This window comes from Octopus bimaculoides, chromosome 5 (assembly GCF_001194135.2).
Source record: "Octopus bimaculoides isolate UCB-OBI-ISO-001 chromosome 5, ASM119413v2, whole genome shotgun sequence".
Classification (NCBI taxonomy): Eukaryota; Metazoa; Mollusca; class Cephalopoda; order Octopoda; family Octopodidae; genus Octopus; species Octopus bimaculoides.
The window spans coordinates 107,132,664-107,160,219 of record NC_068985.1 but is presented as its reverse complement, the minus strand read 5'-3'; the positions used below and the strand labels follow the sequence as shown (position 1 = coordinate 107,160,219).

Sequence of the window (27,556 nt, the reverse complement as noted above, 5' to 3'; positions counted from 1 at the left end):
ATATATATATATATATAAAATTATAATTAAGGGTAAGATACCCTTAATTATAATTTTAATAATAATTACCTGTGAGGTTTTTATTCCCATGCTAGCCACCTGATATGATCTTAAAAAACGATCTTATCCTCATTTATATATATATATATATAAAACCATTGTTGTTTTAATGTCCACTTCTTCATGCTTGCATAGGTCAAATGAATTTTGTGGAGGTATATTTTTCATGGCAGGATGTCCTTTGTATTGCTAACCCTAACTTGTCATCAAGCAAAGTGCTATTTCCCTCATGGCCAGACATGTTTTTGCATAAGACTGGGAATATATAGGTACCATCATTGTTTTAATATCCACTTTTTCATGATTGTGTGAGTTGAGTGGAATTTATTGAGGCCCTTCTTGTTGCCAACTCGTACCCGTTTCCAAGCAAGGTAATATTTCCCCAAGGTTAAACAAGTTTCTGCAGAATATTGGAAATATTTGCAACATTACATGATGTCAAGACAAGGAAACACAAACATATACACACTCACACATGCATGCATACATACATGCATACACACATACACACACACACACACACACATACACACACATACATACAAACAAACAAACAAACAAGATACTTGCCTCTGGTACTATGCTGTGGGACTGAACTGAACACATAACTATATGGTTGGGATGCAAATTTCTTAAGCACACTACCATGTTTCAACCTATGGCATTATGTCATTTATGTTACAAATAGATAGTTGCTGTCCATGTCCTACAAATGTATTGTGACATCAGTTTCATAAAATGTTTATCTGTTTTTCTTTCAGCAAGTTGCTTCCCTCATTGGAGCTCATCCCAAAGAGATTATCTTCACAAGTGGTGCTACAGAGTCAAACAATGTTGCAGTGAAAGGGGTTGCACGGTTTTATAAGTCCAGAAAGAAGCATATCCTCACCACACAAACTGTATGTCATGTGACTCTATCTAATTTGTACATTAGTCCATTTTTGTGCATGTTAACCCCATTGTTACCATATTTCTATTAGCATACATTACCTTTGTGAAGGCACATGGCTTAGTGGTTAGAGCATTGGGATCACAATCGTGAGGTAGTGAGTTCGATTCCTGGACCGGGCTGTGTGTTGTGTTCTTGAGTAAGACACTTTATTTCATGTTGCTCCAATTCATTCAGCTGTAGAAATAAGTTGCAACATCACTGATGCCAAGCTATATTGGCCTTTGCCTTTCTCTTGGATAACATTGGTTGCACGGAAAGGGGAAGGCTGGTATTCAAGGGTGGCTGTTTGTCTTCCATAAACAACTGTGCCTGGACTTGTGCCTCAGAGGGGAACATTCTAGGTGTAACCCAATGTTTATTTATGGCCAAAGGAGGTCTTTGCTTGCTTACATTATCTTTATTTCAATTAATTTATGAGATAATGAAGAATTATGTAAAATAACTTTGGTATTATTAAGCTGATGCTTGAAATATAACTCAACCCAAAAGTTTTGATGGAAAGTTTCAATTGAAATCATCTTGTGAGTGAATTTGTGTGAAAGCTGCACGTCGTGTGTGCATGTGTGTGTTTGTCTTCACCTACCACCACTTGACTAATGTCTGTTTATGCCGCCATAACTTGGCACTTCAACAAAAAAGGTTGATCGAATAAGTACCAGACCCTTAAAACCCTCACTGGGGTCAATTTGTTTGACTAAACTCTTCAAGGTGGTGCTCCAGCATGGCCACACTCCACTGACTAAAACAAGTAAAAGATGAAAGGCATTTCACTGGCTCCGCTTCTCCACAATTTAAAGCCTGACTTTGATAATATGTTGGAGCAAATGCATCACTTTCCTTCATACAGAGACACCCTTGTCATGATACTGACCTGCATAAAGCCTAAGTGCTTGACCAGTCTGTTACACCCTTGCCACACATCCACTTCCTTGGTGGCTGGATTCCTTGCCATTGCATCTTCTACTCTGTTGCTTGCTCACTTTAAGTTAACATTCTCTCTGTTTTTTTTCTTTTTGACTTTCTGTGATCAGACCCTTAACCCTTTAGTATTCAGATTACTCTGTTAAATGTAATACTTTTTCACTCAAATTGTTTTGAATTAATCATGCATTATCTTATAGCTTTGAGGTTTCAATGATTTGATTGTTTATTTTTAGAATGTCAATGTAGGTTAGGTGTGAGAGGCTAGATCTCACCAGTTTGAATATAAAACATGTAGAATATCTGGGCCAGATATGGCCGGTTTAAACACTAAAGGGTTAAAACATTCCAATCTTTCCTAAGTTTCAACTCTTCACCTTCAAAAGGGGACAGAGATCTATGTCCCCCTCTCATACTAAGAGTTCCCTTCCCCATACTTACATACTGCATAGTCTGCTGACAATTGACTCACTACTTCATAGCTACACCCAATCTGGAAGTGTGTTCCCTCTTCTGATATCATACTTGTCTCTTCGTCTCCCAACACACTTCTCTCAAACTCCATGTTCATGTACACAAAACCAACCAGCCATTTTTATAATGGAACTAGTGGGATCTATGGAAATTCCACAGAACAAGCAAGATTAAGAGAATCTATTTAAGAAAGAAAGGATGATTTTTATTTTTATTTTGCTAAGTTATTTCACTTCCAGTCACAATTGTATGATATATAATTATATGATTTAAAAATAAAATATCATATAATTTTAAAATATTCCTCTGCTAAGCACTTTATATTTCTCTCCACCCTTTTCAATAAACTTTTTAACCTTGTAATTCTTCTTTTCATGTCTTTAACATTTCTCTTTTTTTCTTCACCTTTCCCTCCCCACCCTACAACCCATCATTAACACTTCTCTCACCCACTTTTCTCTCACTATTGTTTTCTCTTGTTCTTCACCTCTCCCTTCAACTAATCACGTGATGCATTTGACCTTAGTGTATTATTATACTCTTCTCTTTCTTCTCTACTCACATTTCTCCCCTCTTTCTCTCTCACTTTTACTCCACCTCTTACTCCCTCTACCTTCACCTCTCTAACTAACTAAAGTACAATGATCAAACGAACAAGCAGATTATTATATAGATGTTAGACAAGGACAAATAATGATGATGATGTTATTCTTATTGTTGCTTAATAATTTATTCTACTCCTTCATCAATCTCTGCTAATGTTTTCTGTTTCAGGAACACAAATGTGTCTTGGACTCATGCCGTGTATTGGAGATGGAAGGTTTCGATGTCACCTATCTGCCTGTTCAGTCATCTGGCATTATTGACTTGGAAGTGAGTACAGTGGCCTGCTAGCATGTTAAGTTCAATATCTTAACTCTGGTTTGCTTATCGAAGCTAACATAAGTGTAATGGTATATAATAGTCTATCCCAGTTTCTGCATGTAGTTGCCGCAACTAATGAGAACCTTTGCCTCAATGTCCTTTGTCATAAGGTTGTGCACAATTCTTCTTGTACCATTGCATAATTCTAGTTGAGACAAATTACACAATAGCGTAGTAGGAGTCCCTTTTTGTCAGTTGAAGACAATGAGCAGCTATTCCTGGTGGTTCTAGTGAGTTCAAAAATTCATTGAGGGTAGTTAACAATATTCTGATCATCAACAACACTGTCACTTGAGTTATAATTGAATACTTCTACTGGAAGCTTATTCAATGGTATATTATTAATGCTATGTACAGCAACATTTTTGGAGTCAGAATAGGTCACTCACAAATCCAATCTGTATTGTAATTATGAAGAAAATTAGGAAAGATTTCATCCATCAAATCATCAATGAAATCAGTTGAATTACATATTGGATTGAGTGTGAGAAATTAGAAATAACATAATAGCTTCCCTTGAAACAGGTACTTTCATTCTGCCAGAGAAAGAAAGAGACAGAATTTCGATTTTAAATATATATATCATCGTCGTTTAACGTCTGCTTTCCATGCAAGCATGGAAAAGCAGATGTTAAAACAATGGTGAGGGCAGTTTGCAAGAGATTTAACTGTTGTTTCTGCCAGGTTGTGTGACCGAGTAACAATTCCTTTGTAGATTTGTAGAATAGGATGTGAAAATGATAGTGACAATAGCTATGTTGATGATGATAATTGAAATATGGTTTCTTTGGCAGTTATTTGAGAAATCTCTACGTCCTGACACATCACTGGTTTCCATTATGACTGTCAACAACGAGATAGGGGTGGTGCAACCCATCAAGGAAATAGGTATGTTGGTCTGCTCTTTATATCTCCTCCGCTCTCTCATATAAAGCCTGTTTCGCTGCTATTTTTCTTCTCTCCATCTCTCACTTACATATATAAAGTCTGTTTTTTCTGTTACTTTTTCTCTCTCTATCCCTCTCTTACTTGTATAAAGCCTGTTTTTCTGTTATCTCTATCTCTCATATAATTTTATAGTAAAATAGTGTTGACCTATCTTTGAGAACTTCTCTATTCTCATTTCTGTGTTGCTGTTCTTGTTATTGCTTTACCATTTCTGTTCCCTGATACCATCACCATTACATATCTTTCCACCACCACCACCACTTTGTATCTCTCTAATTTCTGTTCCCCATCACCAACATCTCTCTACCATCTCTACTCTCCACCCACCACTACCACCACCATATCTCTCTATTCTTTCTGCTCTCTATCTCCATTCCCATCAAAACTAACCATTCCCACCTTTCTGCCATCCAACAGGTCGGCTGTGCCGTCAAAAGAAGATCTTTTTCCACACTGATGCAGCCCAAGCTGTAGGTAAAATACCTGTAGATGTCAATGATTTGAATATTGACCTTCTGTCACTTAGTGGTCACAAGATTTATGGACCAAAAGGTGAGTGATATCAAACCCCTCTCTTTCAGTATCTTTCAGCTTCCATTCCTCTCTTTAAGTCTCCCTATTTCTCTATTCCTGTCTTTCTATTATTCAATACTCTCACTCTTAGAGATGAAATTTCAGGTGTGGAAGTAAGGCCTGGAATCTAAAGGCTTTAGAGTTAATTTAGCAAAAACCAAAGTCCTAGTAAGAAAACAGACAAGTCAAAGGTCCCTTCTGAGTGATAGCCCTGCTCAAAATGTAAGAAGGGTGGTGGTAGAAATTCCATACATTGTACCCTGTGCAAGCTTTGGACACATAAGAGATGTAGCATTATCAAAGGAAGGTTAACAGAGAATATAATCTTTGTGTGTGACAAATGTGCAGATATGATAAGCACTAAAAATACACGATAGACTCCCTCAAATGGTTGGGTGGTGGGGATCATTAGGAGTAGTAGATAGCTTGTTACCATAGAAGTTAGCAGTGGTGGAGGGAGTTCTGAAAGTGTAGTTGCTAGAATAAGAATAGGCTAGGCAAAGTTCAGAGAGCTTCTACTTTTGTCGTAATTAAGGGCTTCTCCCTCTGAGTGAAAGGCAGATTGTATGATGCCTGTGTATGTACAACTATGTTACATGGCAGTGAAACATGGGCTTTGACTACAGAGGACTTGCAAAGGCTTGAAAGAAATGAAGCTAGCATGCTCCGTTGGATGGATAATATTAGTGTGCATGTGCAACAGAGTGTAAATGATTTTTAAGAGGGAAACTGGGTATAAGAGGCATCAGATGTTATGTGCAAGAGAGAAGATTGTGCTGGTTTGGTCATGTGATGTGTATGGATGAGGACAGCTGCATAAAGAAGTGCTGAGCTTTAATTGTGGAGGGTAACTGTGGAAGGGGTAGACCCAGGACCTCACTAAGGAAATGACAAAGGACTGGGAGATGTGGTGATTTGCTGTACTTGATAAGATGTGCCAAGCTAAGTAAAATCACTGTCTTCCACACAAACATTACTTGATGTAGTACTAGATAAGTCATCAAAGACAAGATGTTTGATAGGAATACTTTTAGTCATTGTTCTGCTCATTCAAGGTTGACATGGAGCTAATGCACAAAACCTTTAGTGTTGGTTCCATCCACAATCATGACATATCCACACTACCATCACTTACCTCTACACAAGCAACCATTCATCATTGTCACACATCCATGTCACTTCTGTTCCAACTATTGTTACCTTCTACCATCATGTGTCCATATCTCTTCTCCAGCTAACTTCCCCTTATGTTACATGTCTGTAAACTGTATCAGTATTTCTTGATTCAGGTATCGGTGCTCTGTATGTGAGGCGGCGTCCCAGAGTAAGAATTGATCCACCCCAAAGTGGTGGTGGTCAGGAGAGAGGAATTCGAAGTGGTACAGTACCAACACCATTGGTCGTTGGTTTGGGAAGAGCTTGTCAGATTGCTGAAGAAGAACACGAGGTTGGTTTACATTACTATTTTCTCTCAGTTTTTCAAATACTCTGTGTTATTAAGAAAAATGTACTCATTTTTTTTTTCTACCAAACTTTTTGAATTTTTGCAGAATTGGTAAAGTGATGGCTGAAATGCTTTGCATTACATTCCTTAGCATTTTTGATTTCAAATACCACCAAGATTGACTTTGCCTTTCATACTTTCAGGGATCAGTAAAATAAGTAGCAGTCAAATACTGGTAAAAGAGGAAACATTTCTAATGAATTGTTTCATTATTATCAAGAAGTTCACTTCCCCATCATATGGTTTTAGTTTTAGTCATGGCTGGCAACTTGGGTGAGTGTCATTCACTATGCCCCGGGACAAACAAAGCCTTGTGAATAAATTTGGTAGACGGAAACTGAAACACTTGTCATATGTGTGTATATATATACACACATATATATGTGTCTTGTCATATGTGTGTATATATATATATATATATATATATATATATATATATATATATATATATATATATATATATATATATATATATATGGCGTTAGGAAGGGCATTGGCGTTAGGAAGAGCATCCAGCTGTAGAAACTCTGCCAAATCAGACTGGAGCCTGGTGTTGCCATCCGGTTTCACCAGTCCTCAGTCAAATCGTCCAACCCATGCTAGCATGGAAAGCGGACGTTAAACGATGATGATGATGATGATGATATATATATATATATATCTTGTAAGTTTTTCTGTCATTAGACTGTGGCCATGCTTAGGCACCACTTTGAAGTATTTTAGTTGGGTGAATCAACCCTAGTACTTACATTTTTGAAGCCTGGTACTTATTCTATCGGTATCTTTTGCTGAACTGCTAAGTTACAGAGATGTAAACACACCCACACCAGTTGTCAAATGGTGGTGGGCACAAATACAGACACACAGATATATATTATCATCATCATTTTTATATATATATACACACACACACACACACTATGTGCTTCTATCAGTTTCCATCTACCAAATCCACTCACAAGGCTGCTAGGATGCAAGTCAAGGTTCTGTCAACTCTGGCCAGGTCACCTGGATGAAGGTGTCTCCTGTTGAAAGACCTGAAAGACTCCATAGCTCCAGCTTACATCATTGATGATGTGTCCTAGCTCATCCAGGAGATATATCTTGCACATGTAGTAATGATAATTAAGTGCAGGTTACTTAATCACTCCACAAAAGTTTGGTTTCTTATGGATTATATTTAAGTCCATTGTCTCTAATATCAGATTGATGAATGACAAATCTTCTCTGTAGAGGATGGTAGTTTATTTCAGATAAGTTTCTTCCAGAAGTCCTGATACCTACCTCCAACAGCTAGGTGGACTGAGGCAACATAGAAAGAAGCCTCCTTCACAGGGATATATCATCATTGTTGTTTAACATCCGCTTTCCATGCTAGCATGGGTTGGACAGTTTGACTGAAGTCTGGCAAGCCAGTGGGCTGCACCAGGCTCCAATCTGATCTGGCAATGTTTCTACAGCTAGGTGCCCTTCCTAATGCCAACCACTCCGAGAGTGTAGTGGGTGCTTTTTATGTGCCTTTGCAGATTTCATTACTTTATCCACAAAAAGGTGTACCAATCAGTATCTTTTTGCTTAAAAACTACTCTGTTTTTAATAGATTTCCACATTTGTTTTCAGTATGACTACAAGAGAATTTCCATGCTGTCCAAGAGGCTGATAGAAAAGATCACAGCAGAAACAAGTCATGTAATTAGGAATGGTGACCCAGAATCATCTTATCCTGGTATGTTTATCATATATTCTTACCTTTTCCTTCTCCATCATATATGAACAGTGACAGCAAGATCAGATATATTTAAATGGAAGACAAAATCAGAAGACCAACTAAAGACTAGACCAGATGTTTATTTCAGTGAAAGACCAAATATATTTCAATGAAAGACATATCAATAATAGATATTACACTGTGTAACATGACTTTTGTCCTTAGGTTGCAACTGTTAATTTTCTATTTATTTATATATATATATATATATATATATATATATAACTACACCAGACATATATACATTATCATCATTTAATGTCCGTTGTCCATGCTGACATGGGTTGGATGGTTTAACCAGGGCTGATTAGCTGAGGGACTGCACCAGACCCCATTTTGATATATATACACACATATACATATGCATACATTCTTTTTAATTGTAGGTTGTGTGAACTTATCATTTGCCTTTGTTGAAGGAGAAAGTTTGTTGATGGCCCTTAAAGATATTGCTTTATCCTCTGGCAGGTAAGTTCATTAACTGCTTCCTAACATTAATAATTCCTCTCCAGGAAGTCAAATTGTGTATGTGATATGTTTATGCATGTGATATGATTAATTCAGGAGCTAGCCATTCTCTGTTTCCTCATAAAATCGTTCTTACATACCACTTGGTTTAATGATACCAGATGACTTTGTACATGAATGAAAATTTTGAAAGTGTTTAGAGCAGAAGTTGCTCATATACGTTTTCTTACTGATATTAGACAGGCACAGGTGTGGCTATGTGCTAAGAAGCTTGCTTCCCACTTCTGTGTTCAGCACCTTCTCATAAACTGACATTCTTACAGTGAATATTATGAGCAGTATGAATTGGCAAGGAACGGGCAGGTTTGAGTTGGATAGTGTATGTGTGTGCATGTGGTTTAGTTGTTGCAACAGCTCAAGCTGTAATTACTGGTAAATGAAATGAAATATTCTTTAATCTATTTCTAGTGCCTGTACATCAGCTTCTCTTGAACCTTCTTATGTACTACGTGCTATTGGATCAGAAGAAGACTTAGCTCATTCATCCATACGGTAAGATGAAATTTAGTCATTGTTACCCCTCTCTCCCTCTTCATCTCTTTTTGTACAGTAATATCTTGACCATCGCAGGTGTTATGTTTCAAAACCTTCCACAGAAATAATTAAAATCTAAAAAAATATAAATATCTATCAGCCGCAAATACCCACGTTATACTGAGGAGTCTGCGATTTAAATTTACATATATTAGCCAGAAAACTCTGTGATGTACTGAGTGCATGATAGGTGAACTGCAATATGGCAAGGGATTACTGTACCTTACTAAGCATATATGTAACTCTGAGCAAGTCATTGTGATAGCATTGACATTTCACCACTAGCATGACAAGCAACATTATTTGTTCTCTAATTTTGAGAGCTGAGTCACTGGAGAAGAGTTCCAACTAGACGAAATCGTCAAGCTTGTTACAAACTCACTTTGCTGACAGTGCTTTGCAGAGCTCTCACAAGCTATTCCTCTACCTCCAGTTCTTTTAGTGACAATCAACTGTGGAATATTGTACATTGTTAGAGGGCTTTTCTTTAACTCAATAAATGCTTAATATAATGGTTTGTTCTTGGCCAGGACCATGTAGTTGCCTAACTAAGAAGAGGAATCAGTGATTCTACATCTTGGCGAGATAAGGGACTATTATAGGTTGCAAAATGTACAACCCATGGAGCAGTTGAAAGTAGTAACTGTAAACAAGAACTGGCTCAGAGTAGAAGGAGCTTTTTACTTCTTTCATATGGGGCAACTTCTCCAATGCCAGTTTCAATATAAAATACATCCAGTACACTCTATAAACCTGCTCAACACAACAAAGTTGTCTGTTTTTTTTCTGTTGCTCTGTGTGTGTGTGTATGCAAGATATGGAAGATTGTGATGAGTGGTAATCCATCTAACCATGCCAGCATGCAAAAATAGATGTAAAAATGATGATAGAAAGAAGTGGTCATTGTATATGACTCAAGCATGGCTAATTAGTTAAGAAATTTGCTTTGCAATCATAACTCTGGTCTGTAATTTTTGATGTTGATGTGGTCACTACAGTTTTGGGGTTTTTTTTCCTGCTTTTAGATTTGGCATTGGTCGTTTCACAACAGAAGCGGAGATAGACTTTACTGCAGAGAAATGTAACAAGTTTGTGAAGGACCTGAGGGAAATGAGGTGAGTGGTTTGCAGATTTCTCCAAATTATTTTTATAGAAGGGATGGGTGGGTACTTTCGACCTAATTCCATTGCCATGATGGGATTATAATGGGGTAGTTTGTGGAGCAGATAAATGTTGTTTGTCGGTCACTAAAAGAACTAAATATCTCTTATTCTATCATTTCAGCCCTCTCTGGGAAATGGTACAGGAAGGAATTGATTTGAAATCTATCAAGTGGACCCAACATTGAGTGATATTGTGGTAATATTCAACTGTACCCATCAACTGTTACTTCCAGGCCTGTCTCTGCAAAGTCGATGTGTCTGGCCCCTAATATTTGCAAGAAACATACAAGTCTTACCTCTAATTGACAATATACACTCCTATGTGGCATTATTACATAATATATAATAATAATATTAATAATAATAATAATAATCTATTTCTAAAGATATTTTGAGCTTATTATTTTTATTATGAATGTTGGACAAAATGTCTAAGAGTATTGTTGTATTTATTCCAGCTTCATATCCTGAGTTCGAAGAATTTAGGGTTTTATTGCTATGAAAGAAATATAGCTGGTACTGTGTGATGCCATTCAATTCTCTGCATATTTATGACAAAGTTTCAATCTTCTGTCAAAGTATGTTTTTTTTTTTCCGTGTGTCTTTCAGATCTTTTTCTCCAATTTATACATTCTACAAAGTGTAACGTGTAAATGATCAAAATTAGTTGTAAGTTTTGTGCTGATCACTTACCAAAGTTGCCATATAATCATGGGTAAAGATAATTTGTAATTTTCTAAAAAGTTGTATTAAATAAATTTGTTTGGAAATAAACTTAGGAAAACATTTTTTTTTGTTTTAATAAATTAATGTTGCACAATGACACAGGTGTGGCTGTGTGGTAAAAAGTTAGCTTCCCAACCTTATGTTTCTGGGTTCAGTCACACTACATGGCACCTTGGGCAAGTGTCTTCTACTATAGCCCCAGACCAACCAAAACCTTGCGAGTGGATTTGGTAGAGGGAAACTGAAAGAAGCCTGTCATCATCATCATCATTTAACATCTGTTGTCCATGTTAGCATGGGTTGGATGGTGTGACCAGAGCTAGCAAGCTCTTGGGGCTGCACCAGACCCTAGTCTGATTTGGCATGGTTTCTACAGCTGGATGCCCTTCCTAATGCCAACCACTTTGCAGAATGCATTTACACGATGCCACACATTATATATGTATTGTGTGTATGTGTATTACTGTTTCGTTTCATGTGACACTTGTAAATGAGTGTCACCTTCATGCAAACGGTGTCCTTACTTTGCGATCTTCCATGAAAACATGTCTGGTCATAGGCAGATATCACTTAACTTCATAATGGGTGAGGGCTAGTGACAGAAGAGGCATTCAACATTAGAAAATCCACCTCAACAAATTCCTTCTGATCCATGCAAGCATAGAAAAGTGGGCATCAAAACAATGATGATGGTGAAGCAGCTTTGACTAAAATATATATGTATAAACTCATGCTTAATGCATTTGATTGTAATTGGATATGGTAAGACCTAATACTGCAAAAATAGACCTGAGAGAAAAATTTTCAACTAGACTTGTGCAAATTCACTTTGTTTTGTATTGTGACATCATTAGATCATAACTGACAAAGTGGAATGATGCAGAAATGCATGTCCTACAATCTAATGGCATCACACACAGCCCAAACTAAATGCATATTTACACAAGTCAAGATGAACAATTTTCTTCCTGGAACTATTTTTGCAGTGTTAGGCCTTATCATGGTCAGTTACAACTGAATATGATAAACTTGACATTGCTCATGCATATATATATATATATGTATGTGTTACCTCACCTCAGTATTTCCCCTTGATAATGGCTAAAGAGCTAGAAACATAGTGTCTGGGAATCCAATAGAGGGCAACACTGGGCAGATATGATGTTTTTACACCTTTTGCTGTAGAGAATTTTTCTCTCTCTGTTAACTGCAGTGAATTTGCCTTTAGAAGTTGAAATATGTCACAAACATACTTTAACTCACCTAGAGTTTGTTTCTACCTAAACACTGCTTGGCGCTGATACTGCTGAATTCCCTTAGACCTGGTGGTCCAATAGTGCAACTCAGTCAATGTTGTTGACTGTGTTTTAGTTAAATCTACCCAGAGTTACCTCTCTTTGGTATTTCCCATTGATAATAGCTAAAGAGCTAGAAACAAGGTGTCTGGGAATCTGATGGAGAGCAACACTGGGCAGATATGTTATTACACCTTTTACCACAAGGGAGAATTTTTCTCCACGGTAACTGCAGAAAATTTGCTTTTAGAAGTTGAAATATGTCACAAACATATTTTAACTAACCTTAAAGTTCACACACATACACATATATTTAGAGAGAGATACATATATGTGTACATAACTACATACAATGGTAGTCTCTTAAGGCTTAGAAAGACAGTTCTGCTATTTCTTGCTGAACAACCTGCACAGATGATTTGTTTACCATGATTAATTGTTGTGTTGTACATTTGCTCACTCACTATGCCTGGTGCACCACATCTTGCATGTCACAGTGATTGCAGAACAACAGAAACAAAGTGTTTTACTCAAGAACACAATACACCAAATAATCTAGGCATCAAATCCTTGGTCCCATGACTGTGAGTGCAACACCCTAACCACTAGGATACGCACACACACACACACCTACATTGGCTGTGTAGTAAGTAGCTTGCTTACCAACGATATGGTTCTGGGTTCAGTCCCACTGTGTGGCACTTTGGGCAAGTGTCTTCTACTATAGCCTTGAGCTGACCTAAGCCTTGTGAGTGGATTTAATAGATGGAAACTGAAAGAAGCCTGTCATATGTGTGTGTGTTTGTACCCCCACCATCACTTGACAACCGATGGTGGTGTGTTTATGTCCCTGTAACTTAGTGTTTTGACAAAAGAGACCGATAGAATAAGTACTAGGCTTACAAAGAATAAGTCCTATGGTTGATTTGTTCAACTAAAGCTGTTTCAGATGTGTTTTTTTTTTGTTGATGAACAAATCAATTACATCATGCAAAAAACCGTTTTCATCGGGTGAATTAAAATTTAGCATTTTAGATTTGGCTCAAAGAATATATGTTGACATAAAGTGTGTATATATATATATATATATATATATATATATATATATATATATATATATATATATATATATATATAGGGTGGCCCAAAAGTAGGTTTACAGTTATTCAACTATCTCTTTTGCATTCATATATTAACAGTTTAGGTCTTAATTATAAAAAAATATGAAACCATTATTCTATGTTAACTTAGTCAATTGTAAGATAGAAATTTTAATGTAATAAAATGTTTTAAAAGAAATTTTAAGTTCCTACATGATAACTGTAAACCTACTTTTGGGCTTCCCTGTATATTGTGTGTATGAGTGTTCATATATACTGCTGATACATGGATATGCTATTCTTGACCCTAAATTGGTGTCTTTATTATTAAAATACCTTGATTCAATTGGATCCTGCAAATGGTTAATTATATACATATATATTAGTGCAAATTATTATTCTGTCTCACTTGAAGCATCCCTGAGAGATAGACCAGTTGATCATTGTCTCTTATTGGCTCTTGATCAAGTTGTAATTAATTCCAGATCAGCTCTGATCATAGGTCTGCTCAAGTAGACTTATGATTAAATGCTCCAGCCATAACCATCATACTGTCTCTGATATTTGGCTGCTATTAGTAGCAGATTGGGCAGTAGTGTAAAGTCTTCATCACAGATTCATGGTCTGGTAGTTACATCTTTTATCTTTTAATTGTTTCAGTCATTAGATGAGGTGGTGAAGCACGACGTTTGAACATTAGGCCTCACCGAGGCAATACTTAGTGACCGAGACCTTTGGAAATATGCTGTGCGTGAGAAAACCCGGCAAGCCAAGTGAGACCATAACCCGTGGCCTTTGCCAGGGGTGTAGTCAGCCCACTTATGCATACCTTTCCTTCATTGGACACTAAACTCTGCTTGCGAAGACCTGTTGAGGCAAGTGGAATCGAAATCGAACCAAATTTGACAACTGGCATCCATGCCAACCTTTCCTTCATAGGACACTAAACTCTGCTTGCGAAGACCTGTTGGGGGCAAGTGAAATCGAAATCGTAATTGAACCAAATTTGATGACTGGCACCCGTGCCAGTGGAGCACTAACAGCACTGTCTGTGCGTGATCATTGCCAGAGCAGCTGTCTGGCTTCCATGCCGGTGGCATGTAAATACTACCATTTAAGCATGTTCATTATCAGTGCCGCCTTAATGGCACGTGAAAAAACATTCGAGCGAAGTCGTTGCCAGTGCCGCTGGACTGGCTCCTGTACAGGTGGCATGTAAAAAACATCATTTGAGCGTGGTCATTGCCAGTAGCACCTGACTGGCCCTTGAACCAGTGGCATGTAAAAGCACCCACTACACTCTCAGAGTGGAAGGGCATCCAGCTGTAGAAACTCTGCCAAATCAAATTGGAGCCTGGTGCAGCCATCTGGTTCTCCAGTCCTCAGTCAAATCGTCCAACCCATGCTAGCATGGAAAGCAGACATTAAACGATGATGATTAGACTGTGGCCATGATGGGACACTGCCTTGAAAGAATTTAGTTGAACAAATCAACCCCAATACTTATTTCATTTTTAAGCTTGACACTTATTTTGTTGGTCTCTTTTGCTGGACCACTAAAATACAGGGATGTAAACAAACCAACACTGGTTGTCAAGTGGTGATGGAGGACAAACACATCACACACAATTATATACATATCACATAGACTTTCTGTCTACCAAATCTACTCACAAGGCTTTGCTTCGCTTGGAGCTATGGTTGAAGATATTTGCTGAAGGTGTCACACAGCAGGACTGAACCCTCCCAAGGTAAATGGATGAAGAGCAAACTTCTTACCACACAGGTATGCCTGCACTTGTGATCATTATCTTGTGATGATAAACTCACATATCTCAGCTACCTCAGTCCAGTTTTCTGTACTAAACCCTTCATTCTTGTAACTTGAGTGTTTGCTCTGGCATTCCGTCACTATCTTCATTTATCTCCTTCTCTACTACTCCCTCCCACCTCTATATATAATAGGGGTTTGCCATGTATCTTCTCTATAGCAAAACACCTGTGCTTGTCCCTCTATCTTTAGCCTTTCAGCATCTGGCATAAAGCCACCTTCCCCTCCCGAGAATACTCCATTTAATAGTGGGAGCGTTTCCCTTTTTTTCTTCTTGTTCTTTTTCTAACATGCAAATTAGCTGACAGCCTCACAACTGTCAATGCTATGAAAAAAGCAACCAGTACACTCTGTAAAGTGGTTGGCATTAAGAAGGGCATCCAGCTGTAGAAACCATGCCGAAGTTGTCATTGGAGCTTCACATGACATTGTGACTCATCAGATTTTGTCAAACTACCCATCTTATGCCAGCATGGAAAGTGGACATTATTATTATTGTTGTCAGTCATCGGTCATCTGTCGATGTTGCCGATGATCTGTCTTATTGGTTTACCTAACAATCCTTGGACTACATTATCAGCAGTTGTTGTTCACTGTGTGATGTAATAATATGTTTCAAATAGTCAGCTTCTCCCTCACTTTCCCATTTTCGTTGGTGACGGAATGAAACACCTTTTTGTCTTCATGAACTTCTATTATATGGAAGAGAATAACAGTATCGTTGTCATAAGTAGATGCTGCAGCCTGTACTTGTGTATGTAATGGATAGAATATAAGAATAATACTGGTGTTCTGCAATAGATGCAGGTCTATGTCTCTATTGTAGATTTGTAAAAGATAAATATCTAGACCTATACTGGAGGTGTGTAATAGATATATAGACCTATAATGGAGGGTGTGTATTAGATAGGTATGTAGACCTATAATGGAGGATCTGTAATAGAGAGATAAACACACCTGTATTGGAGGTGTGGAATAGATAGGTACATAGACCTATAATGGAGGGTGTGTAACATATATTCATATATATGTCATCTGTGCAGTAGATGTATAAAATGGGCTAATTTAAGTATTTCTTCATAAATTGGAAAAATAATGAACAGCCTTAATCGAATTTTGAAACTTATTGGTTTCTTATCAGGAGTGTGTACATCTCTCAACCAATCCCAGTAGACAGAGATGTAGACTTATAATAGGTGTAGACTTACCACACAGCCATGCTTGCGCCTATATATAAAAGTAATTATATAAACAACAAGAAAACAAAGAATTATGTAATGACTAATACTTTTTCTGAAGCTTATGTATATTGTTCTAACACCAGGTCATTAATATTGCTCTGCATAAACAAAATATTAAAACATAAGCTCACACACAAAGAGGCACACATACACCTGCACATAGAGATGGGGGAAAGAGAGAGTGAATCGTTCAATGCATCTTGTTTTGTAATTTTGGTATTCTGAATTCAGTTCGTGCCAGATTTAACTCTCTGGATACACAAACAAATGAATACATGATGATAAAATAAAATAGAATACGAAACCCAGCAATATATTCTTTTATCAGTCCACATGTAACTACAATGCACTCCATCACAGAACAAACAAAAAAATTCTTAGTACTTGGTCATGTACTTATTAAATGTAAGCTATCCAATCAGTAACATTTCCAAAGAATTACAATAGAGAGAGGTGAGGAGAGAAGGAGGATGAGGGAAGGAGAAGGAAGAGGTGAAGACAAGAGATTGGATTGGTTGAATATGTGATGTCATCAACATTTAATCTCTGGTAAAGTTTGAATTTCTGGACTTCCATTTGTTGTTAGTGATTTCAACTGTTATTTAAGTCAACCTTCAAAACAAACTATACCGTATAAAGAATCTTGAAACTAGATACAAAAACGAAGTAAATATATCATATATATATATATACACACACATATGTATGTATATGTATATATATATATATATATATATATATATATATATATATATATATATATATATGTATGTATGTATATACAGATTACATTTTCACACATCTATAATATGGCATAAATATTTATTTATATAAATACATTTATAATTTTGTGTATGTGTGTTGCTTCTACTGTACTTCTTTTGATGTTGCAGATTTTGTTGTTCCAGGTAAACTTAATTTCTGATGGCTAAATTGTTCATGTATTCCATTTATTGTCGTATTTATAGACATGGTAGTGGACATTGTTGATATTATTCGGGTAGATAATATCTTTATTGTTGAGGATTTTTTTTTTTTTTTTGCGAAATGGTTTTTGTTGTAAACATTTACTGCTGTACTGTAGTTATAGGTGGAGTTTTTTTTTTTTTTTTCAGATGTTGTTACTGTTAATATTCTTTGTTACTAAGGCAGTGAGCTGGCAGAAACGTTAGCACGCCAAGTGAAATGCTTAGCGGTATTTCATCCGCCTTTATGTTCTGAGTTCAAATTCCGCTGAGGTTGACTTTGCCTTTCATCCTTTCAGGGTTGATAAATTAAGTACCAGTTGCATACTGGGGTCGATCTAATTGACTAGCCCCCTCCCCCAAAATTTTGGGCCTTGTGTCTAGAGTAGAAAAGAATATTCTTTAACAGTTGTTACTATTTGCCAAGTTAGTCCTCATCTTGTAGATCTTTAACGAAGGCTCTAACAGTCACCACCCTAACTTTCTTCAGATATAGAATGACCAAGATTACACTACAATGTGTCATCTTTTAAAACAGTAAGATTTGATCTGAGCGAGATTTAGCTGCTGTTTCTATTTGGTTGAGTAATCGTGTAGAATCTCTATCATTGGCCTAAGCTGTTGATGTTATTGTTGTTGGCAATTGAATTTTTTTTTTTTTTTTTTGCATATGTAATCTTTTTATTCAAAACATGAAAAGGAATATATTTTACAAAAGAAAAACAAAAAAGTGGGGGGGGGGGAGAAAGAGAAAAACATCAATGCAACACCAAGTGCTTCAATTGGTCACATACCACAAGCTTCAACAGAACCTACTGAAGCAAGCCAGCACCCTCACAGGCATCACCAGACATTGTTGCTGTAGTATATATTGTTCACATACGTTAATCACCTATCATATATATGTATGTATATATATATGGATATATGTAATCATATATTTATGTGTGTGTGTGCATTTGTATTTATGCATGTGTGTAGGTGCATGAGTGGCAGTGTGGTAAGTAGCTTGCTTACCAACCACATGGTTCTGGGTTCATTCCCACTGTGTGGCACCTTGGGCAAGTGTCTTCTACTATAGCCTCGAGCCGACCAAAGCCTTGTGAGTGGATTTGGTAGGCGGAAACTGAAAGAAGCCCATTGTATATATACATATATATAATTATAATTAAGGGTATCTAAAAGATACCATCATGCTAGAGATAGCAGTCAAAACTTGACTTTAAAACCACTAGAGTCAAGTTTTGAGTGCTATCTCTAGCATGATGGTATCTTTTAGATACCCTTAATTATAATTTTAATAATAATTATCACCTATAATGCTTTTATTCCTATGCTAGCCACATGATATGATCGGTATTTTAAAAAACGATCTTATCCTTATTTATATATTATCATGGATTTTGGATCTTTATCATCTAGCATCATCTTTCCAAATCTTGAATTTTTGGTCCTCCAAACTCATCTCGGTGTATAAGTTGACTGTAAACCTTGGTCTTAAAAATTTGACTTCCAATGGTCGAAAAAAATTTGTAAATGAGGGATCTTAACTGTTTCAAATAACCTGATTTAATATTTTATCTGACATAATGGTAATTCAGAAGATGATGAGTTGAGAGGGTTTTTAGAGTCTCAGACAAGAAGCTTTCCAGCTCTCTGCTCAGATCCCACTGAAGTCAACTATACTTTTGATCCTTTCTGGGTCAATAAATGAAGTATCAGTTCAGCTCTTTTCCTCACTTTTCCACTCTTACCCTCTGCAAACAAAATTAGCTGCATCTAGATTTGTAGAGGTATGGGCAGTGTCAGGTTTCAAATATGCCCAGGAGATGCGGTTGCAAAAGGTTTGTGGTATTTAATTACATCTCTTTATGTTTTGGATCCAGCTTTTGGAATAAAATTTACCTTCCTTCCTTCACAGGTTAATAAAATAATTGATCAGGAGTTGAGAGCTCAAGGATGAAAGTAAGAAACAGTTATTTAATGGAAGGGAATGTAATCTGTTAAATTGACTCTAGTACTTCACAAGTATTTATTTTATTAACCTGTGAAAGAAGGAAGTCAAACTTTAGTCAAATTTTAGAAGGAAACAGCTGAAAGATAAAAATAAAACTATCAGGAAACCAGGTAGAAGTTGCTGGAACTGAACAAGAACAAAGTACAAAAGTTGTGGTCAAGGAACTTGAGAGCAACAAGAGGAAAATTGAACGAATTTACCTGGAATTGTAAGAGCAATTAATAAGAAAGAGCCAATATCAGCAGTTATGAACTTGAAAGTAATATCCACACTAATTTGGCTGGCACTATTTTATCACATTATAAAACAAGGTGATGGCATTATTGACATGAATATTCATGAACTTCAGTTCATTTCTGACCACCTGAGCATTAGAGAGTGTGCAATGTTAGTGAGAGCACTACGAATAAACACATGGGAATTACCAAAGAACTTTAATAGAACAAAAGTCAAAAAAACTAAACCTCCAGTTCCATGTTTAATCCTGTTACTCAATTATGATCAGAATAAGGGAAGGCACAAGACCTTCCATGACCTCTCACGTCGACTGCATCAAATTGGTAGGAAAGATCTAGCAGACAAACTCTCTCAAATGATATTCCACAAGAAGGCAGAGGACATTAAGAAAAATTACATTAACGATCCTTTCAGGAAGCTAATAAACCCAACGCCAATTTTTGTGAAAATTGTTACTGGGGAAGGGGTGAGTGAACAGAAGGGAGAGCAAATGCCACATTATGATACAAAGCCTAAAACTAAGGAAACCAACTTTTGGAGCACAGTAATAATGATGTTTTCTGTAGTGACAGTGTTGAGCCTTTTATTCATGGTCACATCACTCTGTGTCACTGGATGTCCTGTTTACATCAGGTCATTTTACCGAAGCTGTGCGCCTCAATGTCTTGTTAATTGTACCTCTAAATGTTACAATGTTATTTGTAACATTAAAGATTCGAAAGCTGAAAAATCTTATGCACTACCAAGAAGAAAAGAAGTAAATAAATAATTTTTAAAAAAATGTAATAATTTCATATACATACGTATGTATTTGTGTATATATATACATGTCACTTTCTCTCCCACCATTTCTGTCTCTTTATCTATCTATCTGTCTGTCTGTTCATGTCAGTGTACGAGATAAATGCATATGAACTTAGTATAAACTTAATTTACTTGAGAAATTTAATCACTTCAAATGCACAACTAACAAGCATTCAGTGTTATGATTTTATGTTTTATGTGAATAAAACAAATTGGAAGAATGGACTTAACATATACTATATAAAGAAAATATTAGAATCTGTTCTTCAAGTTACTTCATATGATATCTCTAGATATTTTGGTAGCTATTCTCTTCTCCAGCTGCTGCTGTCCTGAAGACAATCATTTATTTAGCCACACAATAACATAATATATAGCACTTATTAACACCATGAGTGTTTGATGTATAAACCAGTCAGGAACAGAGAAAAAATAGCAAAGCAATCACTTTATATATTACTAAGAAATAATAACTGTCTTCAAAAAAGGTATTAAAGAATATTTTCAGTGTTCTATTGGGGGGAATCTAACAATGTAGGACATAGAATACATGCCAGGATTTATATAATAGATAGATACACATGAACGTAAGTAATGCAATCCTAGTTCATTGGTGAGATATTTATTCCTTGAGTGTACATTAAGGCACACACACACACACACACACACACACACACACACACTCTCTCTCTCTCTCTCACATACATATATTTATATGTTCATTTTAATACAGTAGTATGTTCCTATCTATGCTTTGTGTAACACCTTGGGAAGCAACTTATCATCTGTTAACGTCCATTTTCCACGTTGGCATGGGTTAGTAATAGACATATGGTAGTTATGGTAGTGGTGGTGGGAGGGACACCAGCAGTGAAGTTGGCACTGACAATTATGAATGGGGAAAGAGAGAGAGAGAGAGAGAGAGAGAATGTATTGAGTTCAAACTTTACATTTTATCCTTCTAAGGTCGATTAGATATGTGCTAGTCAAGTACTAAACTAAATGGATATATACCAGTCAGTCAAAGTACAAAAGTCAAGTACTTATTTCACTATTCACAGTACATCACTGTATTGTCATGCACTGTTTCATAACTCACACTACACAACTATGATACTATGTCTTTGTACACCTGCTTTACTATTTGCACTGTAGGAGGGAGAGAGAAAGAAGGAGAGAAAGAGGGAGAGAGCTGTGTATATCAAATATAATTAGGTTTTGCTTCTCTGAACAGCTAGCTTGTTTAGTGGATCAGAATCTGTGGTAGAGGTGCTGGAAGAGATGTACAAAAGAAAACAAGATATCTATGAACCAATAATCAAAGCACATTGTTGAAAGAATATTTGCAAAATGGAAATTCCAGAGAACACTTTATTTTCAGTATCAAAAGGAATTTTTTTTTCAAGGGAGTTAACTCTGCTTTGTTTAGAGTGAGCTTAACATGAGCTTAGATAATAAAAAAAAAAGCATTCACAGGATGTATTTTCCATGTATTTTGTATGGAATGAGATTGTTTCCAGTTGAATTGCATTTAATTAAGATAGAGAGTTTGGAATCATTTGCATCTGTTAAATAGTTATTATAGTTGTTACAGACAATTGAGAGGAAAATATTTTTTTGGAAAGAGCATTACATAGAGGGTGCATGTAGTCGGACTGTTGATTAGGTCATATGACATGACAATTTTTTGTTGACAATATCAAACACCAGCATCTACAAATTTCAGCTTTAATGAATTTGAAGAGCAAAATCGTTGGCAGAGCAAGAATAAGAGAGATATTATAAAACAATGTGATATCGGTGACTGGAACAACCTTCAAATATTAGTGATAATTGACAGATTATTGTTGTTGTTTAGCACCAGTTTAGTTTGATCAAGCAGATATATAACCAAAATGTATTCCATTTAGGACTATCTCACCTTAATTTGTTTTTTAGATTCAGTGTTTCTAAGATCACGTTATACAATGCACCCCAACTGTTTTCAAGACAGTAGAATGTAAGAATGTGTTTTGAGGTATTTTTGTCTGTTATTTTTAGCAGGTTAAACAACTTTGAGGAACCCTCAGAGGTGGATGAATCCCTTATGTGCTATTTGAAGTAGACAGTTGATTGCTTGATTCAACATCAGTAAGATATTTTGTGGATATTGTTCTGCAAAATATGAAGTTTTTTTTCTACTGCCAGATGTTGTTTAATCTTCAAATCATCTCTGAATGAGTAGACTTGTAATCAACCAATATCACATTGTTTTATAACATCTCTCTTACTCTTGCTCTGCCAACGATTTTACACTTCAAATTCATTAAAGCAGGAATTTGTAGATGCTGGTGTTTGATATTGTCTACAAAAAATTGTAATGAGCTGGCAGATTTGCTAAAGTATTGGACTACAATACTTTGCATTGTAGGAACTTCTGGTCCCTTGCATTCTGTGTTCAAATCCTGCCATAGGTAACTTCAAATTTTTAAGGTGGCAAATCATTAGTATTCAGGACAAAATGCTTTGAGGCAATTCTTCCACTTCACAGTCTGAGTCAAATTCTGCCGAGGTTGACTTTGTCTTTCATCCTCTCAAGGTCCATTAAATACCAGTCAAGCACTGGGATTGTAATTGGACTAGAACCCTCCTTGCAAATTTCAGGCTTAGCACCTATAATAGAAAAAAATATATTATTGTTTTCTAACGCTGGAATAAGACCACAAACTTGGTGAGGGGGTGTACTCAGTTAAATCAATATCATAACCTTTTTGGTATTTTATTTCATTGAACCCAGAAACATAAAAATTGCAAAGTTGATTTCAGTAGGACTGAACTCTGAATATAATGATCACAGATAAATACTGCATGCTGTTTTATTTGACATTCTAATGATTCTGCTAATCCACTACTCTTGATACATAATTAGATATAAAACATTTTGTTAAAAGGAAAATCATTATGCCAATATAATTAACATGCACACACTGGTTCGATTCCATTCATTTATTAAGCACCTTGTGAAAACTTATTAAATTGTAGGGAACATTTTACAAAGACAGATGTATTAACCCTATTATAAAAAAGATCCCTTGGCAATGATTGTTTACTTTTGACAGACATAAAGAGATCATTAAATTTGAAATGTTCTTTAATTTTGTAAGAAAGGCATTTTGATGCAGTTTTGCACACTTAATAGAATATTTTGCATGCATTTTTCTTGCAAATTCTTTGGCTAGCAAGTAATAATTTTTCTTCTGAAGATTTGAATTTAAATGAACAACCCAATCTGTTTTAGGAGATCCCAAATGGTTTACTTTTTACAAGAGATCTGCCCTCATGGTCAAGTAAACAATTTTACTTTTAATCATCTGTATTGCAGTGCAGAAGCCACATGTTAGCCATTTAAAAACACACAAAAACTGTTAACTGCACCAGATCCCCATTTTTCTTGGCTGTTATTTCTAGCAGGTCAAGTGACAGCATATTTATTAGTTTGTAGCACATTGTTGCTTAACTTCATCTCAGCCTTACTTGAGCAGATCAAGAAGATTTGACAGGTATTTCTGGTATATAAAGCAACAAGGCAGAAGCTTCCTATTTGGCTTGACTCCTGTAGATGGATGATCAAGATTTGAACCACTTCAGATAGAGTCATATCTCTGCCTACCTGAGGATTACACTCCACATTAATACATGCAGTCATTTAACATATGCAAAGGGCAGTGTGATAGTCTAGGCATACAAGTACAAGTTAAGACAGTGTTTCTTTCACTGTTTCAGCTTGTTCCTGTATGTTCTGGAGGAACGTAGTCCAAGGTGGACAGTTGTTGTGCCTTCCACCATGGGTCGATTACACACTGAATCGTACGTTGTAGTTTAGCCTCAAACCTGACTTGGTTGAGTTGACTTATAATTAAAGGCATTGTTATTCAGCCGCAAAAGCAGCAGACCTATGATCGAAGGCATTCCAGCCATGACCATCTCGTTTTTTTCCTATGTGCTGAGAATCCAGAACATTTTCAAACGCGTCCTTTTCCAAAACTATGTTGGAAACATGGCTGCTATTTCTAGCAGGTTGAGTAACTCAAGTAATATAACGTTTTGAGGGATGTAGAATGTAATAGCGTTGCGGTCGTTAAGCTACTGATCAGCACTTTTTAAGATAGTAGGGTATAGTTTGAAATTTAATTTTTATTTTTTAGCAGGTCGATCGGCCAACAAAGACGATCCAATCCATGATTCCACCGTCTTTTTTTTTCTTTTTGAAGCATCGTTTATCTAAGATAAATTATCTAATTTGCCCGGCTTTTTCAAAAAGACTGTATAATGGGATTTATGTGCTATTTCTAGCAAGACAAACAGACAACTAGAAGTTCCCTTGTTGTTTAGCAACGATTAGCTCAGTCAGGGCTGACCTACGATGAAGGACGTTCCAGTCATGACCATTCCATCATTTTCTCAGGCAAAGCTCTAAAGAATCCAACGTAAACTTCCATTTTACGATTGTAGGGTGTGATTTCCGGAAGATTTGGCAGGCATCCTTAGCAGATCGAACGAAAATGTAAAGGCTTCGTTCATACAAGCATGCTCATGATCAAAAGGATTCCGGCCATGACCATCCGACATTTTCAGGTATAGTGAATCTTGGACAAAACTATCCAGTGCACATATACCTTTAAGAAAGCAGAGTGTAATTCAAAGAATATTTAGCTGCTATTATTTGCAGGCTGAATAAACACGAAGTGATTCTCATGTTAGATATGTTGTATGCGGTGTAGTGTTAATGTCGCGCATCAGGGTGGTGTAATGCAATGTAGGATAGTAGAAAGAAGTGTATTGCAATGTTGTGTAGAATAATGTTATCTTAAGTAACGAAGTCTGCTGTTGTGGAATATAGTGTAATGAACATGTGTCGGTCGAATGCCGGAAGTTAAGTGGAATTATGCACTCTCCAGTAACGGGAGAACAAAATATATATCTCCAACATGGCCATATACATTGTTGGAATAATGTGAAGTTTTTTTCCGACCAACATTTCTTTGGTTCGTTATGTCTTATTAATCACCTTTATCGACTTGAACAGAATTGCGCCTGCTTCTGTGTAAATAGTTGAAAGATGACGGCTGTTGAACTAAAAGACCAAGGCAATCGGCTGTTTGCCATGAAGAAATTCGAGGCTGCCATAAGCTGTTACACGAAAGCCATTGTAAGTTGCTACAACATAGGAACACACATTCGACCACTCGCTTTATATTCTCTGCTGATTTTCTTTCGACTTTGTCATTCTTTTCTGCTGTTATCATTTGCTTGTAGCTCTGTGAATGGCTATTGGGTGAATTATTATTAATTAATGACCCGTGGTAGGGATGATGGAGTGGTGTCTGGGTGTGTTTCAATCTGTTTATCTTCTAGATATGCTTCTCTGTGTTACTGAATGTATATATTTGTGTGTGTGTATGTATATATATATATATATATATATATATGACATGTGCATGTGGTAACTATTGATGTTCAAAATATAAAAAAAACTTACACAAACATGTTACGCATCTATCAACAACGCATTGAACATTCCTGTTTTTTCGTACAGACACAAAAACACATATTGCATGTGTGTGTGTATATATATGTATGTATGCATGCATATATATATATATATATGCGATATTGGAGTATGACAGTTTTCACTTTGGCAAACTAATTTTCAGCTTTACAAAGGAACGATGCCAATATATAAATAATGTTGCAAACATAGAGACACAAGGCTAGAAATTTGGAGGCGGGGTTAATTGATGTCATCGACTCCAGTACATGACGGGTACTTTATCAATCCCGGAAGGATGAAAGGCAATAAAATTGACCCCAGTAGAATTTGAACTCGGAACAAATACAGCAATGAATTTTTATTTCATGTTCTAATTATTTAGCTAATGCCCTAAATTTAATTCCAAAGAAGTTGAGATATTTTCACATTTAAAGGAAATATTTTGCGACTATTTACACGATCAAACGCAAAATATTCATATGCTTGATCTTTCACTTTCTGTAAGCTTAAAAGGTTGTGAAAACCCCCGCAATAGTCAAAGAAAATAAATTACTGATGGAAACTCCCTAAGGAAGGTGAGAACTTTCCTGAAAGTGAAAACGCTGTTATATATATATCCTAAGATGTCATGTATATACGTCTCTCTCTCTTTCTCCTTCTATCTATGTATGTATGTGTGTCTAACACATGTTTTACAAGACGTATGAACGAAGTATTTCTCCTTTAGTTTAGTTAGAGTCTATGCGCAAGAAGTTGAGCAAAAGGAAGAATCCAGAACGTACAAGCTAAAAAGATGTGCGGTGGAGCATTTCATTTCCTCTGCAATTGATAAACAAATCTTGTCGTCCTTTTTTTTCTTTCTTTTTCTATTGCATTTGTTTATTTTCAGTGACAGAAGTCATAGTAATAGTGGTTTTTGTAGTGATGGTGATGCCAGCCGTTTATGGACGCTTTGTTAAATGTTATTTATTAGGTCTCCATTAGCATCTTGGGGCTAAAACAACAAAGCCTATTGAAAGCAATTCTTTCATTGAATAACCACACCTCTGTATAACTACCTGACTTGTAATGATTTAGGTAAAAATGTCACGCTCCTAGTTGATGAGTTAGCTGTTAGTGTTTGTTTATTTTTTGTATTTTAACTATGTGAATTCAGAAGTCTTATCAGTGACAAAATACATACACCCAAATGGGCAAGACACCGTTTCCTCTTCATATTTCTGATTAGTGATTAAAACAGGAAAAAAAAAAAACACAACTGCAGAATCTGTAATACCAGGACGATTTTAGATGGCTGTTATCTATTCAGCTGCGTTTCGGTTGCTATCAGTCTCCAATTTCCGCAATAAAATACAAAATAACCGATTTAGCATCGTAGTTCTAAACCTCTCAGACTGATGCACACACGCACACGCACACACACACTCACACAAATATACTTGCTTAATCTTATAAGTTTTA

The 27,556-nt window shown here is 36.3% G+C and overlaps 3 protein-coding genes across 5 annotated transcripts in view; all 3 read left to right on the top strand.

Moving 5' to 3' along the window:
* LOC106879590 (cysteine desulfurase) overlaps positions 1-11,137 on the top strand; it is an 18,764-nt gene extending 7,627 nt beyond the window's left edge. The window contains exons 4-13 of the mRNA XM_052967922.1: positions 822-959; positions 3,182-3,280; positions 4,126-4,219; positions 4,697-4,831; positions 6,142-6,299; positions 7,977-8,082; positions 8,511-8,592; positions 9,061-9,144; positions 10,212-10,301; positions 10,471-11,137. Of these exons, the coding sequence (XP_052823882.1) occupies positions 822-959; positions 3,182-3,280; positions 4,126-4,219; positions 4,697-4,831; positions 6,142-6,299; positions 7,977-8,082; positions 8,511-8,592; positions 9,061-9,144; positions 10,212-10,301; positions 10,471-10,534 (1,050 nt within the window). The 3' untranslated portion in view covers positions 10,535-11,137. The remainder of the gene's footprint in view (positions 1-821; positions 960-3,181; positions 3,281-4,125; positions 4,220-4,696; positions 4,832-6,141; positions 6,300-7,976; positions 8,083-8,510; positions 8,593-9,060; positions 9,145-10,211; positions 10,302-10,470) is intronic.
* Positions 11,138-13,635: 2,498 nt separating this feature from the next.
* Positions 13,636-20,686, top strand: LOC106879591 (uncharacterized). Of its 3 annotated transcripts, none has more exons than XR_001410646.2 (2): positions 13,636-17,091; positions 19,429-19,758. XR_001410646.2 is itself a non-coding variant. In XM_014929230.2 (2 exons), exon 2 carries the CDS (start codon positions 19,772-19,774, stop codon positions 20,528-20,530), a length of 759 nt encoding a protein of 252 aa, XP_014784716.1. In that variant the 5' UTR covers positions 17,101-17,208; positions 19,429-19,771; the 3' UTR covers positions 20,531-20,686. The 3 variants fall into 3 exon arrangements, 2 of the variants coding, with proteins under 2 accessions (XP_014784716.1, XP_014784717.1); XM_014929230.2 differs by lacking the exon at positions 13,636-17,091 and adding an exon at positions 17,101-17,208 and having other exon boundaries at positions 19,429-20,686; XM_014929231.2 differs by lacking the exon at positions 13,636-17,091 and adding an exon at positions 17,353-17,450 and having other exon boundaries at positions 19,429-20,686.
* Positions 20,687-25,446: 4,760 nt separating this feature from the next.
* LOC106879589 (E3 ubiquitin-protein ligase CHIP) overlaps positions 25,447-27,556 on the top strand; it is an 82,381-nt gene continuing 80,271 nt past the window's right edge. The window contains exon 1 of the mRNA XM_052967921.1: positions 25,447-25,753. Within this exon, the coding sequence (XP_052823881.1) occupies positions 25,664-25,753 (90 nt within the window). The 5' untranslated portion in view covers positions 25,447-25,663. The remainder of the gene's footprint in view (positions 25,754-27,556) is intronic.